General features: G+C 34.1%; 2 protein-coding genes and 1 long non-coding RNA gene across 3 annotated transcripts; 1 reads left to right on the top strand and 2 right to left on the bottom strand.

Annotated features, from left to right (window-relative positions):
- The first annotated feature begins 1,716 nt into the window (after positions 1-1,716).
- LOC9326752 (zinc finger protein CONSTANS-LIKE 16) lies at positions 1,717-3,499 on the top strand. The gene is made up of 2 exons (XM_021012878.1): positions 1,717-2,922; positions 3,022-3,499. The coding sequence occupies exons 1-2, from the start codon at positions 1,927-1,929 to the stop codon at positions 3,283-3,285; spliced, it is 1,260 nt and encodes a 419-aa protein (XP_020868537.1). The 5' UTR covers positions 1,717-1,926; the 3' UTR covers positions 3,286-3,499.
- A 1,648-nt stretch (positions 3,500-5,147) lies between these two features.
- LOC110225036 lies at positions 5,148-6,527 on the bottom strand. The gene is made up of 3 exons (XR_002329455.1): positions 6,113-6,527; positions 5,406-5,496; positions 5,148-5,319 (listed from the first exon to the last, which is right to left on the bottom strand). It is a non-coding gene; the product is annotated as an uncharacterized LOC110225036 (long non-coding RNA).
- A 5,318-nt stretch (positions 6,528-11,845) lies between these two features.
- On the bottom strand, positions 11,846-12,401 carry LOC9329485 (CLAVATA3/ESR (CLE)-related protein 43). Its single transcript, XM_002893378.2, has one exon. It carries the CDS (start codon positions 12,340-12,342, stop codon positions 12,055-12,057), a length of 288 nt encoding a protein of 95 aa, XP_002893424.1. The 5' UTR covers positions 12,343-12,401; the 3' UTR covers positions 11,846-12,054.
- Between the last annotated feature and the right edge of the window lie 4,981 nt (positions 12,402-17,382).

Here is a 17,382-nt window from a genome sequence, read left to right on the forward strand (position 1 = left end):
ATCCAAAATTACGTGTCATCATGTAAAATAACAAGTGAGAATTAATGTTTTACTTTGTAAACAAACTGAATAGTGAATAGCCTTCAATATTAGTGGATCCATAATGATTAAGATAATCGTAGTTTAGTAGTATTAACTCCATTTGAGTTTTTTTTGTCACTTCGCTATCAAAATAGGTAAAATTGTCATTTAAATATAATTTTTCGATTTTTAAATCCTACTAATAGTGGCTGCTCGTTCTTCTTATGAGAATGATGCTTCCGACATTCAATTGTGTGCATCAAATGTACATTTATATCAGTAACATAAGCAGTTAAGATACAATGTGAATGCAAATGAAAATTTATAACTCTAATCCTATACTTAGTTATAACCCTAACAAAATGAAATATTGTCTTCATTAAATATCTCGTTGATCATGTTACCGATATGCTCACTAATGGTTTTTTTTTTCTTATGCTAATGAGTGGGTAGTTGACATGATGTCATATATATGTGATAGGGTTGCAAATAACTTGTCATTGAATGTAATAACATGACATTATGAATAAAACGTGTAACTAAAAAAATTCATATATGTTAATATCACATGTGAAACTATTATTTTGATGGAAATAAATTTTAAATTGCGTTTTAAAAGTTATTTACTAAATAAAACTTACATATAATTAATTATTTATCTAAACCAAAGTTTGTTTCTTATCACATTTAAGTTACCTTTTGCATTACTTGTATACTAGAACAAATGCATACATCTGGATAAGTCTTAGCCTTCCTTACCACATTTTTTCTTAGGTACAATATCGCCTTCAACTTCGAAAGCATGTACTAATTTCTCCACAAGACGATATCACCTTTTACTGAGTTTTTGATCGACCTTCTCTACTGGTTACACTCCACAAGCTTTTTGTCTATTCAATAGTTCATGAATAGTCATTCGGTCTCTGTGGATATGGTATCATATTAATAGCTATAATTAAATTTGTGTTGACAAGAATGTCTTCCATTAGAAAAGAATTTAAACAATATTTGACCGAAATTCGTTGCACACGGTACAAAAAAAAAAATGATAAATACTGTACCAATTTTATCATTTATGATAAATCTCCACATTAATTCATTTCAAATTAATCTTCTTAAATTCATTTTGTCCAAAAAAAAAATATCCTTTGTATAATCAACCATTTCAGCCTAAAAATTTATTTTTAATCAGCATTCTTCGTTCAACTTCAAATTTCGAAAAAAATTGAATCAATGTTTGTTGCCAAGATATTTTTCAGATTTCGAAAAACTGAATCAATGTTGTTTGTCAATATTAACAAAAAAAAAAAAAAAAATTACATAAAAAATATTTTATCCATAGTCAAAGTTACCATATAGTCTCTAATCTATATAACGAAAATGGTAGAAAAAAAAGGAAAGAATAATAAAACTGAAAGTCCTTTGCTACCCAATAAGAAAGAAATAACAAAAACCACAAAAAGTCTACAATAAACAAAGGCGAATATAGAAAAAATATAACAAGTGATTGGGCAAGGATAGCGACAAGGTGGACCACACAAGAAATCCAATGGATAAAGAAGCTGACCAATTAGAGCAGTATTACGAGGATCATCTTCAGAACTCAACCAATCACAAATCAGATAAGGCCTCGACATGGGTCCCTAACTCAAGACATAAACACCCAAAAAGTGCATAATTATAACTTCAAAATCCACTGACACAAAAGGGAACGCACTTCATGCGGGTCATCCTCATACTCTCTCAAACACTCATTGCCCAAATACTATAACTCAATTCTCTAGGAGAGACACTAAATCTAACTTTTTGCAGAGAGCAAAAGATTCAATTATTGAGATTGATCTCAAAACCAAAGCTCTCGTGCTCTTGTCGTTGATGTTGGTTTTTTAGAGTTTGTAAACAAAGATGAAAAGTTTGGCGAATGCTGTTGGAGCGAAGACGGCGAGGGCTTGCGACAGCTGCGTCAAGAGACGTGCACGGTGGTACTGCGCGGCCGACGATGCTTTTCTTTGCCAATCTTGCGACAGTTTGGTCCACTCAGCGAACCCTCTTGCTCGCCGGCACGAGAGAGTCCGTTTGAAGACGGCCAGCCCGGCGGTCGTAAAGCATAGCAACCACTCATCATCTTCTCCTCCACATGAGGCCGCCACGTGGCATCACGGGTTCACTCGTAAAGCTCGGACGCCACGTGGCTCTGGTAAGAAGAACAATTCGTCGATTTTTCATGACTTGGTGCCGGAGATTAGTGTTGAGGATCAGACCGACAGCTATGAGCTTGAAGAGCAGCTGATCTGTCAAGTGCCGGTTCTAGATCCGTTGGTGGCTGAGCAGTTTTTGAACGATGTCGTTGAGCCCAAGATCGAGTTTCCTATGATGAGAAGTGGTGTGATGATCGAGGAGGAAGAAGACAACGCTGAAAGTTGTCTTAATGGTTTTTTCCCGACCGACATGGAGCTTGAGGAGTTTGCTGCTGATGTGGAGACTCTGCTCGGTCGCGGGTTAGACTCTGAGTCCTATCCCATGGAGGAGCTAGGGTTATCTAATTCAGAGATGTTCAAACTCGAAAAAGATGAGATTGAAGAAGAAGTAGAAGAAAGAAAAGCCATGAACATGGAAATATTCGATGATGATCGAAGAGACGGGGATGGAACAGTACCGTTTGAGCTAAGCTTTGATTACGAGTCGTCACACAAGACATCCAAAGAAGAGGTAATGAAGAACGTTGAAAGCAGTGGTGAATGTGTTGTTAAGGTAAAAGAGGAAGAACAGAAGAATGTTCTGTTGCTGAGATTAAACTACGACTCGGTTATATCCACTTGGGGAGGCCAAGGTCCACCGTGGAGTTCAGGAGTGCCACCGGAGCGAGACATGGACATCAGCGGTTGGCCAGCCGTTTCCATGGTACGTTATATATATAATGTCATCATTCTTTAGAATTCTAAGAAAAGTGAGTTTACTGTTCTCAAATAGCTAAGTTAAAGTTGAAATATTATGTTTTAGGGGGAGAATGGAGGAGAATGTACTCATAAGAAGCAATACGTTGGTGGATGTCTACCATCAAGTGGATTTGGAGATGGAGGTAGAGAAGCTCGGGTTTCGAGATACAGAGAGAAGAGAAGGACGAGGTTGTTTTCTAAGAAGATAAGGTACGAGGTACGTAAGTTGAATGCGGAGAAAAGACCACGAATGAAAGGAAGATTCGTTAAGAGAGCCTCGCTCGCTGCTTCCGCTGCTGCAATTTCACCATTAGGTGTTAATTACTGAATAGTGAATATCTGTTCATGTTATATCTCACTTTACAAATTTTGGTGAACTTTTTTTCTTCTGCAACAACATAAGTTATTTTGGCACTTAATTGTACTATTGGCGGACTTGGTATGTACATAGATGTAACCAATAATGTGACTTTTCTTGTATTGATAGCACTGATGTATATATCTGGTAATAAGAATGTGCAAAGGCATTTTGATTGTTAAAATTACTCTATGTTAATTAAACATGTTAAACTCTCATACCGAAAATCCAACGAACATAACTTCTCAAAACCAAAACTAAACCGATTTTCTTTACAAATCTTTAAAATAATAAATAGTTTAAACTTGTTGATATTTGGTAACACTATTATCCTCAAAGAATCAGAATTGGGATTTCAAAAACAAAAATGGCTAGACAGCCAACTATAATAAGCACAATGAACAAGTTCTCCGTGAATCGTCATTGTCCATGCCAATTGATGTTTCACTTTCAGTATAGTCCAATTCCTTTTTAATTTCTAGCTAAGATGAAAATGGCTAATAACTACCACACACGCTTATATTGGAGCAAATATCTATTAGCGTTAATATCACCATATCGTTATCAACGACCCATTATTAATTCAAATCTGTGGTACATAAGAAATGTTAATTTTGGTGGTGCTTAAAATTTTGGTAAGATGGATAATTTCAAACAAGTTTTGTTTGGAAGTGCTATAGTATGATAATCTAAAGCTACTACGTAGAGCAGGTTAATAAAGTATGGGTAACACTAGATAAAGTTGTGAGAAATCTTTTTGTTTTTGTTGTGATAACAACGAAAAGATGTAGAAGTCACATCGTAAAATGTTGTTGTATAGCTGAGAGTTGGGTCCGCAATATGGAGCCTAGAGAGAGACATTGGCCTTGTAAGTTGTAACTTATATCACATTCAACCTTCGATTTGCCGCTTCTCCTATTACAGTTACCGGATAGTTAGGAATAGGAGATAAGATAATAATATACGTAGTTACGTACCATAAAAGTATAAAATTGACTAAAATAATAATTTTAAAAAAGGAATATCATATGCTTTCGGTTTATCCCTTGTTTTCCAAAAGTACTACACTGCGTTTAAGAAAATACCTAGTAAAATTTGGAAAGACTTCTTAAATTGAAGAAGTGTCTTCCTAAATTTTACAAACACAAGAAAGAAGCGAGATAGAGAAAGAATTATTTTGGAAAGATTTGTTTTCGAATAATTCAACATTAAAAGAAAACTTTGTAATAATTGAACCCCGTATTATTTGGACCAAATCAATAGATAGATTCAATACAAAGATTGAAAGGGCAATTGGACCCACCAAATTAAAATGAAATTTTGGAAATTTGTAATAATTTAATTCATATTAAGAGAAGAGTGGCTCATGGTTGGCTTTTTGGGCTGAACAATGAAATGACATGTTTGTGGTTGTGTCCTATCCTCTCTTCTATAAAGTCTTTTCAAATTTTAAAATAAAAATTGAGTAAATCCCAAAACGTGAGGGCCCGTCATTTTGATTAAACCCCGTTTGGCATCTCCCCGTTTTCCTATGATTTTTATAGAAGCTAGGCCTGGGCATTCGGGTCCGTGGGTCGGGTTCGGGTAAAACCCGATCGGGTACGGGTATGTCGGGTATGGTAATCTAAGACCCAATAGGGTAAACTGAAAACATCGGTTCGGGGTCGGTTCGGGTATGGTCGGGTTCGGGTCGGTTCGGATATCAGATTTGAGACCCGCTAAAAACCCGAAAAAATCGGGTTCTACGTATTTCGGGTCGGTTTCGGGTATTTTCTACCCGATTACACTGTTATGTATATTTTTTACCCTATTGTGTAAGCTTTACACTCCAATAGAACAGAACAAAACTTAAAGCATTTAAATAGGAAAGTCTTAAACATCCATTACACATGATTCAAATCCAAGAAAAAAGACAAATTGACAAACCGGATTGCCTAACAAGTTCATGGCATAAAAACAGAAAACTAGAAGTAGACAATATCACTCTCCTTGACCCGCATGAACCTATACAAGTAAACCAATGTCAAAAATTAGAATGCAATCTCCCTCTTACATAAGCTATGTATCTTACTCAGTCACTAATGACTAACCTTTGTATCTCAATCATTCATTCTACAGACTATCAGCTCCTTGGCCTTGCATATTAAAAACAAATTCTGGTTCACCTAGTTCATTCATGCTCTATAAAAAATGAAACAACAAGAATTAGAATCACAATATTGCAACATGATGTTAGAACTCAAAAGAGATAATAGAATCAGAACTTACTTCTCATACCAACTGTTCACACTTTATTCATGACCAGAGAATTTACAACTGTTTGGAAATTTGCATTCAAAGGCAAACTAAGCGTGAAACCTTCCTTAACAAATTCTAGCCCAAGCAGTTGAAAAAGCAAACTAAACATGAAAGCACTGAACTCAAAAGTGTGATGTGGTCATCAAACCAAAAACCTCTTCTCAAAGCCTATGTGAATCTCCTACAATTCTCAATATTTTTAGCACCATAAACATAAAATTGCAGAGACTTCGATTTACCAATATTAACAAGTGATGCAGAGACTCGATTAAATTGATGCAGAGACTTCGATTTATAGATAACCAAGACGCAGAGACTCGATTACAATGATGCAGAGACGCGATTACAAACATGATGCAAAAACTCGATTAATACATGATGCATAGACTTCGATTTACAGAGAAACATGATGCAGACCGCAGAGACTCGATTACAATTTAAAAACATGATGCAAACACTGCAGACACATAGATCATGGAGTAGAACAATCGAAAATTACCTCTAACTGGTTTCGCGACAACGCCGACGGTGGAGAAGTGACCAGAGACGGTGTCGTGGTCTTCTCTTGAGTTTCCAGGATTGGTTCGATTAAATGATGATCGATAAAGGAGAGAGTATAGATCTAGAATCGGGAATCGAGCAAGGCAAGAAGCTAAATCGAAAGGTAAAGCTCTCTCCTTTAATCGTCTCTAACCCTAAAACGACATATAGACTTAAAAGAGTAAAGGTAGGTCTTCGGGTTTCGGTTTACACTATCGGGTATCGGGTAAAACCCGAACCCGACCCGATACCCACGGGTATGAATACATAAGACCCAACAGTATAAAACTCTTATACCCGTACCCGCCCCGAACCGGGTTTTTCGGGTCGGTTTCGGTTCGGGTACGCGGGTACGGGTTTTTTGCCCAGGCCTAATAGAAGCCCTTCCTAAATATCTTTACTTCTTTTTATCTTATTGACCATTTTGGATATTATAATGCTCTTATTAGTGAAACTAATTACTTTTTATTTACACATGTAAAATGAAACCGGGTTAAAACAATTTTGTAAGAATTTCAGCAGATAACACAATATTTAATCCACTACGCATTAGGCCTGGGCACGAATCGAATATCCGGAATTTTTGTGATATTTGATATTCGATTCGTTTCAACCAAATACTTGATTTTGTGATTTGCTTCGATTCGGAAATTTCCGGATATCCGGAAATTTGAATATCCAGATTTTTTTGTGATATTTGCGGATATCCGCTTCGGTACATCTAAATATAAAAAAAAAACCGTAGACTATATAAAATAACAAAATATCAGATATTCAAAGTTCTTGTTTGACATGTTTTCAAAATAAGTTCCAAAAAATTAAACGTAACCATTGTTGATATCACCGATCAAAAACATGCCATCAAACTAATTCTAAAAACCAAAACCCGATAGTTTAAAATGCCACTAATCAAAACATAACTCTGTGTAAATCCAGAAAGAAAATGCTAAAATTTGAGAAACTGAATCGTCCACGGTCCACTTCTTATTATTTATTTAATATTTAAAAGATGCTGATTTTTCATTTTTTAAATAAATCTCAAACACAAGCCCATAAGCTCACCAAAAAGAAAACACAAGTCAAAAGATAAAAAAAAAAAAAACACGAGCCCAAAAGATTAAAAAAACACAAGCCCAAAATATACAAATACACAAACTATACTATGATATGTATATATATATATATATATTCTAATATATATAGAAAAAATACGGATCGAATCGGATATCCAACTTTTAAAAAAACAGTATTTGGTATTTGCTTCGGTTTTAACAAATATTATATATTTTTTTTTGATTTGCTCCAAAATCTTACGGATATTCGGATTTTTCGAATCAAATCAAATCGAATACCGAATCGAAGCGGATCAAACGAATATTTTGCCCAGGTCTACGCATCCCAAAAGAATATTATAAAGCATATGGACCCCGGAGGTGGATTATGTGATTTCTTCCATTAAGCCTGGGGCATTGCGATTTGCACTTTTCCCCATCCTACTTTGGTACCTTACGAGGGCCTAACAAAAAAAGTTAATAATACAAAACATCTTGGACCAAGTGAATATAAATATATACTATATAGTTTGAAAATGAGGTATTGAAGTAAATCTGCGTTTGAAGGTTTTGACCCATAAATAAACTAAAGCCCAATTAGATAGTCAACTGACTCATTTCGGCCCTCTTCGTCTGGGTCTTTCTGTGAAATTATAGTCAATTTATAACACGGTCCATTTATATACATACCTCTGTCGAAATTATTATTTTTAATATTTTTATACTAAGTTACTACTATACTATATTCACAATTGTGCGAGATCTTATAGATACATCTTTAATAATAATCAAGTGTTGGTAATTTTTATGAAGCACAAACTTTTTGAGTTAATAGTTTGTGTGGTTGTTAGCTAATTTTTTTCTTTGTGTAGTTAGTAGAAGGTGTAAAAGTTTATGTGGTTTAAGTCTTTTATCTATCAATAAAAGTTGGTAAAATATATGGTTGTTATCATTTATTTTTCTTGTATTTAAGATTACGATTTATAATTTTTTATATATTTAGAAACTGTCTAGGTTTGAGGACGTAAAATTTTTTAAGACCAAAATATAAAAATGTGAAGTTTTGCCATGTATATGTAGTTCACGAGAAATATAAAAATGTTAGCATGTTTCTGATCTATCAAAAAAAGCATTTTTCTATTCTATTAAAAGTAATTTGTACCAAAGAGATGGTGGTCTAGTAGTAGTAAAAAGAGGTTGGTTTCCTTATGCTTCGGATTCAATATCTATTTGGGACGAAAAAACATTTTTTAAATAGAAATGGACTAAAAGCTAGTTTTGGATATAAAAAAGATTATGGGTTAAAGGTTTGAAATTCTCTCTCCCTTCTTTTTCCCTTCTCTTTAGGGTTTTTTTCTGGTTGTCTCCGTTTGCCTCTCTGGCTCGTCCTTCCGGCGCCGGAGAGGGCTCTTTCCATCCGCAATTAGTTCTAGTTCGCTTTTCTCTCGTCAGTGAGCCGATTTTCGCCGGTGAAATTATCCCCCGTGACAGATCTGAGCTCTTGTTGGTGGTTCCAGAAGTAGTGGCGGCGCGTGAAGCGTGGAGGAGCCGTTGTGTGGCTGTTGGGGTCTCGATGGATCGGTTGCTTGAGGACGGCGCTGATCCGGTGGTGATTTCCGGTGGATCTGGGATGGGTTCTTTCTCATGTGTTTGTTCACTTTCCGGTGGTGTGGTGGCTTTGATGAGGTTGGGGCTCGGGCTATTCCTCGGATGAGTATGTGTGGTTGGTTTCGGCGGCTTGGCTGCCGGATCTGTTAACCTCTCCCCTTCAGGCGTTACGGTGGCTTCACCAGAGTGTAAGTTTGACTCGTTTGGCGGGTGTGTTTTGGGATTGCTTTCATTTTAGGTCTTGGACTTCTTTGGACTCAGCGGTGAGTTAGCTTCGACTTCGGGTGTGGAGGTGAAGTTCCCGTTTCCCTAAGATGCAGCGGTGACTCTGGTTTTGTGGACGTGTAGACGATTTGGTCGAGACCTGGTAAAGGACGCCAGTGTGCTCATCGTAGTGTCTGCGTGCGGCTCAACCACTCAATTGGATGTCGTTACTGCGGCGGAAGTCTGGGGAGATGGGTGGGTTTCGCTCATGTCCGTTGATTAACTGATTGATCCCTTCGGATCTTGAAGGCATGCGTGGGGCACTGGTTTTTGCTCGTTGGATTGAGAAACCAACTACTCAAACCGGTACGTTTTGTTTTCACGGACACGACATATGGGAACCCTAGCTCGGTGAAATTCTTAGGTCACTGGTAATGAAACATGGGGTTACATCTGAGTGCGTTGGATTGCTTGGTGTGGGATCCGACATCGCGGGACCTTAAAGTCGGAATCTTGGTCAACTCGGAGGATCTGTAATGGGCTTGGTGTTTCGCCGGAGATGTGACGGGGTAGGAAACCGGAAACTTCTTTCCTTGTTATCCGCTTCTGGTGATTCATCGCAAAATCGTGGATCCTGTTTCCGCCGAGATAGTTGACCGGAGATTCCGCTTTACGTCGATCAGCAGGATGAGATCCGGTGATTGTTATTGGGCTGATTTTGAGTTTTTCGTTTTTGTACCTTATTCCCAATTGTATGTTTCCAGGCCCAGCCCGTTAGAGATTGCCCATTATAATATAGAGTAAATTTGGAAAAATATCCTCTTTTTGTTTAGATTTTTGAAAAATACCCTCTTTTTGTTTGTCTTTTTTAAAACAATTTGTAAATTTATAAAATTACTAAAAAAATGTATTGAAACTTAATAATAATTAATCCAAAGGATCTATATTTTTAATATCAAATCAATTAATCGGTATTAATTAAATATCTAATTTTTACAAAATTGTCCGTTGACCAAATCATGTTCGTCTTTCACCATGGATGTTATTTTGTAACTTTGAACGTTATATAACTAATAGTTCGAAAGATTCATTATCCTAAATATTTTTTAAGAACAATAATGAATAATAGCATTCTACCAATGTTAAGTATGATTTTTTGTTAAGTCATATGGTGGAGATTTTAATGATTCATTATTATTGAAAACACATAAAATAGTTTACTTTGCAAAAATTTGTTAAAGAGAATCGTTTAATTGAAACAAACTTTGGTAATATATTTAGTTAAAAAATGTGTTTCGTACTTTAGAGATTTGTTTCTTTATATAATATGATAGATATTAAGCGATAGACTTTATAATATTGTTAACATTTAATATATCAAAATAAATAAACTATTTTTGTGTTAAAAATATATATAACCATGATTAATATTATTTCGAATTTAGTATATATTTTCTCTAAATTTTGATTTTTTATTTATTAAAAAAATAGCTTTAAATTTAAATTTGAACAAAATTGTCATCTTATATATAATTGTAATTTTTATTATTAAAAATAGAAAAAGAGTATATTTCAAAGTATAACTCAAAAACAGGATATTTTTCAAAATCACCCTATATATATATATTTTTTTTAAAAAAGGTTCAAAATTCTCGCGGTTTATATATAAAAAAAATTGTATAGTTTGTGAACGTTATGTCGTTATTCTAGCTATATCTATACCAATCCCATCTAACGTATTGATCCACGCATAGGATTCACGATCCACCCACACGCCTTGACCTAAAATATTGCGACAAGAACCACACGTGTCCCATGGTTCTATGCTTTATCATGTTGTGTATGTTTTTTATTACTGTTAGTTTTATTGATGCGATGTTCATCACTAGTTGACCCTTTTTGTTACTGTCTCATCGAAGACTTTCCTTTTTCCGGATAATTTTAACGTTGAGATACAAACTTTTCGCGTAATTACGTCAATTTTAAGTGGGTCCTTCGTCACGACAACCTTTAATATATTAGCTACCAACCCTTATTTTTTCAAGTAAATGCTTCGTCTTCTCTTTCTTTTTTCCTGTAGAGGTTTTGGTCATTCATTAATCATCCAATCTCCTATTCTCTATATAGAATTTTGTGATGGAAAGTTTTAAGTTTCCACATTCTATTAATTAGTGGTAAACACAATGAATAATTTCCTGATATGGTATATACTACGAAAGTTTCTCAATAAAGCAATTATTGTTCTTCATAAGAACTGATATTATCATATATAGCAACTTATGCTTACTTTCGTAAATTGCATACTTTGTGAAAAACGAACCAGATAATTTACCTAAATCTGATAAATGAGAAAGCAGCAGAGCATATATCCGCATCTCTTTAATGAATATTTCCTCATATGGGAAAAAGAAAGTGTCAGTGGAGAAAATACCAGAGATCAAATTCTTCTTTCTCAATTTACTTTCAATTCATCATTTTTGTTCTGTCTCTAATTTGGATTATATATACTTATTGGTGAAAACTCCCAGAAAAAACTCAGAAGTACTTGTTATGAAACAATATAATTCAATAAAAAGATGTAATGATAAAATCTCAAAAATGTTATATATACGCATGTTTAAAAAACAAAAACTTATATATATCATCATAATTCCAAAAATATATAAGTTTTGTAGAAAATGGCAATTTTATTTTGTAATTTGGACCTTTACAAACCTAGAGAAGACCCTGATGACAAGGACAAAAACTATATTCAAGAGACAAATAATTATTTATTTCTCAAAATTAAAGTGTTTAGACAAATACCAATAACCAATAACAGAACCCAAAAAAAAAAAAAGTTACGGAGTTTATTTCATTTACCGTATGCACATTTCTTTGATTCCAATACAAAATAACCAAAATACTCTCGTTTCTTACCATCTTATCTAGATAGCAATTTTAAGAAATAATACATACTAACAGAATGAGGTAAGAGTTCAAAAGAAGATGGAAGAAAATAAAAGAAGAATATATAAAAGCTAAAGACAAGAACTAACTAGTTGTGAAGGCGATCCGGGGAACTAGGTATCCTTCTATTGGAATCTTCAAAGCGAGGATTGGTGTTGTTTAAACCAAACGATCTTCCCTTGAAATACCTTTGGAAGAGTCGTTGAACATCTCCGTCCTTCTTGTTCTTGGAGGTCATGAGGGTGTTTCCGCCTTTTCCTAGTTGGTCGTCCGATAGTTCCGGAACTTGTCGTCCTTCCCGAAAAAGCCAGATCTGGAAGAGAGAGATGAGTAAGAGAGCGACGGAGAAAGTCAACAGAATATCTCGACAACCCATACAGAAAAAGAAAAATGAAGATCAAGAAGAAGAAAGAGAATGTTTCTATGAGGAAAAAAACGAACGTGAGAGTTTTTCTTTTTTGATATGACAAGAACGGTCAGAGATTGTTATATTCAGACATGAGACAACTCCATATCTTTCCTCAGCTCTCTAGTCTCTCTCTATATGTTTTAATGAGGTGGAGCAGGCGCAGCCGGAGGGAAGATGACGGGCGAGCTGTGTCATTGACTCATTTGTAATTTGAGTGAGTCTCTCTGTCTCTGTCGTTTTCTATGTCTCCTGCTTTGTTCTTTTTTTTTGTTCACACATATATAGCTGTTATGTGACATATTAATCTGTGATTACAATTAGGGGCAGATTTATACAAAAACTTTTTTTATTTTTTTTATTTTTGGTAAAATGTGAAGTAAAATTTTTGAGGATTGTGGGATTTGAACCCTTATCCTTCCAAGGTTAAAGAGTGGTCACTACCACTAGACTACCAGAGCTTTTCTTTTTTTTTTTTTTTTTTTTTTTTTTTTTTTGTTGACAGTATAGTACGTATATACTCCCTCTGTTCCTGAATACTTGATGTTTTAAGATATGCACATAAATTAAGAAAAAAAATTCTGTATTATTTAATTAAAACATCTCATTATTGAAATGTCAGATAACAGATAACGTGTGTTGTGTTCACATGCAAAGTAGGAGTTACGTACACATGCTACAAGTTATCTACTCCATACTCCATAGCACTCTAAACGTTTCAGATTCCTTCATCACTCTTATGTTAATTTCCCACTTTCGAAATAAAATTTGTTTACTCAAAAATGATTGAAATTTTTAAACTTGGAGCCACAATTATGTTACTCAAAAACAGAAAAATTTAGATTGGAGCCAAAACCAATAACTATATTCCACTAACCTTCTATATATATCAACGTAGGTTTACACCATTTAGTCAAATTCAACAATGGCTTCTCATGGCTTTAATCAAAATTTACCGCTTCAAAACAATGAACAAGAATATTTGTTTGATTTGAACAAAAGTCCAACAAGAGAAACTTCACAGGAGAATTGTTTGGGCGTTCCACTCAACCAAGAACAAGAAGATTTTTCTTACATAAATTCAGGTATTTTTATTTATTTATTTGTTAGACACTGCATATATATCTAATTTTTAAAAATCATAATGTAGAAATTTAATCCATAATTTAATGCATCAATTAATATATGGGGGATTTATTTATCATGAGTTTATGAGTTCACGGAGAATTAAATGAATCATGTTCTTTAGTTTGTTTTTAGTTAAGTTTTTATATGATACATAAAGTTACCCAGTTTTTCTTATGCATCGACTTGTATGACATGGAAAGCTCTTGGTGCTTCTTATTGTTTGTGGAGTTCACTAGATCTTCGTGTTCACAAGGATTCTTATTTTATTTAACATTTTATTTTTCAAAATGTTTTTGATAGGAGGAAGTGTTGGGATATCACAAAGTCTTCAAGAAGCTAGTTATCACAATAAAAAAATGACAGATGGAGAAAGACTAAAGGTTTATCTTGCTCTACTGGAAAGAAGCAACAACGGTAAATTGAAGAAGATTCATACAACTGAAGTCGCTAATTTATTCTCCGTACCGTTACAAACGGTACAAAGAATTTGGAAGCGGGCTAAGAATACTCCTAATGGTGAAGTTGTTGATGTATCACATAAGAAAAAGGGTAGATGTGGTGCGAAGAAAATTCAAATTGATCTTGATCGAATTGTTGATATTCCACTCCATCGTCGGAAAACGTTACGGTCATTGGCGGCATCTTTGGACGTGAGCCGTACGACATTGTTTCGATGTCTGAAAAATGGGCTCATAAGACGACATTCAAATGCCATCAAGCCATGTTTGAAGGAAGGTAATATGAGAGCTCGACTAGAATTTTGTGTCTCCATGCTCGATAATAGTACTTTGCCCGATCACCCGAAATTTGTTGATATGTACAATATTGTGCATATCGACGAAAAATGGTTTTATATGACAAAAAAGAAAGAAAATTATTACTTGCATCCTATTGAAGAAGAGCCATATCGTACATGTCAAAGTAAAAATTACATCGGGAAGGTAATGTTTTTAGCCGCCATGGCTCGTCCAAAATTTGATGGAGAAGGAAATGAACTTTTTTCGGGAAAAATAGGAGTGTTTCCATTTGTTACAATGCAACCGGCTCAAAGACGAAGTAGAAATCGAGAAGCGGGTACTTTGGAGTTAAAGCCGATGACTTCCATCAAGAGAGAAAATATTAAGGAGTTTTTAATTGGAAAAGTTATACCGAGAATTCGTGAAAGATGGCCACAAGAGGATTTCGGGAAAACAATTTTTATTCAACAAGATAATGCAAGAACTCACGTTGACCCGAGAGATGAGGAATTCCGAATAGTTGCTTCTCATCATGGCTTTGACATTCGGTTGATGTGTCAACCACCGAATTCGCCCGACTTGAATATTTTAGATCTTGGATTTTTTAGTGCCATTCAAACACTACAACACAAGGTGTGTCCGAAGACGATAGAAGAACTTGTTTCCGCGGTAGAAAATTCATTTGATGAATATCCCTCAAACCAAGTGAACCGGATTTTTTTGACTTTGCAATCATGCATGCAAGAAATTATGAAAGTCCGAGGCTCTAACAAGTACAAAATCCCACATTTGAAGAAATCCATCTTGGAGAAAGAAGGTAATCTACCTTCACAAATGGCTTGTGATCCTATTTTAGTACGAGATGTAGTAAATTACTTAGCTACCTAAGTTTTTATTATTGTCATTGTATGTTTGTTTTTTATTTTGTTAATCGGCTGATACAATTTGTAAGATCTTTTACTTATTGAAGAACTTTTTGAATTTATATTTGATGATTTACGTTTGCAAAATACAAAACTCCAAATTTAAAGGAACAAACTTGGTGGCTTTCCTACTAATAAAAAAGAGTTTATATAGATTTGGTCTTTTCTCAATACATTTCTTCACACGTTTTATAACAAAAAGAGTAAAATTAGGAAACAAAAAAGAACAGATAAAAAGGAGAGAAATTAGGAAACAAAAGGAGTTTATATAGCTTAATTTTTTTTTATAGATTTGGTCTTCTGCCGAGTTACATTTTTTTCCTTTCATGTTCATAACAAAAATGAAAGAAATTAGGAAACAAAAAGAAAGATAATCTAAACAAAGCCGATAAAATAGAAAACAAAAAGAAAGATAATCTAAACAAAGCCGATAAAATAGGAAACAAAAAGAAAGATAATCTAAACAAAGCCGATAAAATAGGAAACATTTGGAAAATACCAAATTAATAAGAGTCAGGAAAATATATCCTCAGCATCGTCAATATAGTATCTTCCATGCCCTTGTCAGGATGCAGCTCTCCTACATCATAATAAAATGTTTTGTTCAAATCAAATTCTCTGGTGGAGTTAGAATTGATATCATAAATCCGATACACATTCTTCGATTGGTCTTCTTCTTCGTCATATGGCTTGTTCAAATCAAATCTCCGGATAGTGTTAGATTTGGTTTGAGTAGGTTGAACATGATTCAAATCTCCTTCTTCTTCCTTCATTTTTTTTCTAGCTTCTTCTTGCTTCATTTAGAAAGAGAAAAACAATTAACAAGAAGAAAAAAAGAAAGAAAAGATGAAATGGTGAGTGGTTCGTAAATGGCAAAGAATAAGTAGTGATGTTCAATGAGAGTAATCAATGAGCATAAATGGGAATGGGAAACTTTTTTCACTGAGAGTAAATAATGATTGGTTCGTAAATGAGAATGGAAAGTTTCACAAGTTTCATTTTCTTTGTCCAAAAACACACTCAACTCCACTTTTTATCATTAATTAATTTAAATAAAATAAATACATTAAATAAATTCTACAACATCAAATATTCAGGAACAAGGAGAAAAACCAAAACATCAAGTATTCAGGAACAGAGGGAGTATAACATTTGCTCAATTATATACTGGTTTTGGTTCCTTGTCACATGCATGTTCCTTAGATATTCTCTGTTTATTCCTCGGTTAAATGGTCCAAATTTTAAATTTATGATTCGTTTGTTATAAAAACAATGCAGTGGTCCAACTAGATATGTATGCAAAGAAAAGATGATAATCATGAGTTACATTCCCAAGATAGGTTTCTGTAGCGTTGGGAATTGAATGGATGCAATTTATTAGGCAGACAATTGATATTTCTAGGGTGTGACTGGTCACCCTTAATAGAAGAAATGAAAAAGGGAGAATTTTTTATTTTCTTGGCATGCACCAGTAAAAAAAAAATCAGAAGAAAATTATATCAGATGAAAACATCAAAAAGTAACTAAAGGAGAGGAATTCTTTCTTCCTCAAAACTAGTAGAATTCATTTTTCTTCTTGATGTGACATTTCTTTTCTTCTATTTTTTCTTTTCATTTTTTCTAACTTTTTAACCAGTCACAGCCCTAGTTACCCGACGGAGATGTAACGAAGAATATGTATATACAACTAAAGAGCTAAACCTATGTTTAAGTGTGTCGGTGGTGGTCAAAACTGAAGAAGACATATCGATCGATGGAGGGGAAGTATCAATGTTGTCATGTTGATTATAATCACGCAAAACATATTATATGATGTAGCTAACAAACAAAATATATTTTGCAATGTAAAATGTCTATATACAGAATTAACAAATTGTTAGAAGAGTTCATCAAAGGTAACAAATCAGTATATGATAGTGTTAAACTTCGTTAAAAGTGTAGTTAAACAAATGATACTCCCTCCGTTTCAGTTTAGTTGTCGTTTTAGGATTAAAATTTTGTTTCATAATAGTTGTCGTTTAGGTTTTCAATACAAATGTTTGGTGAAAATTAATGTTTTGTCATTAATGTTTTAGTGTTTTGACCAATGAAAAAATTATAAAATATATTAATAAAGGGTAAAACAAAAAATTTAATGATTTTCTTAATTTGTGTGCGAAAACCTTAAACGACAACTAAAACGAAACAGAGGAAGTATAATATATTTCTTGGCAAACAGGATA

This window comes from Arabidopsis lyrata (assembly GCF_000004255.2).
Source record: "Arabidopsis lyrata subsp. lyrata unplaced genomic scaffold ARALYscaffold_1, whole genome shotgun sequence".
NCBI lineage: Eukaryota > Viridiplantae > Streptophyta > Magnoliopsida > Brassicales > Brassicaceae > Arabidopsis > Arabidopsis lyrata.

What these genes read in the sequence shown, in the direction of transcription:
- LOC9326752 (XM_021012878.1), top strand. Translation starts at nt 1,927, where the DNA reads ATGAAAAGTTTGGCGAATGCTGTTGGAGCGAAGACGGCGAGGGCTTGC. An exon ending in GTTGGCCAGCCGTTTCCATG is followed by an intron (nt 2,923 to 3,021) that starts GTACGTTATATA and finishes ATTATGTTTTAG; the next exon opens with GGGGAGAATGGAGGAGAATG.
- LOC9329485 (XM_002893378.2), bottom strand. Translation starts at nt 12,342, where the DNA reads ATGGGTTGTCGAGATATTCTGTTGACTTTCTCCGTCGCTCTCTTACTC.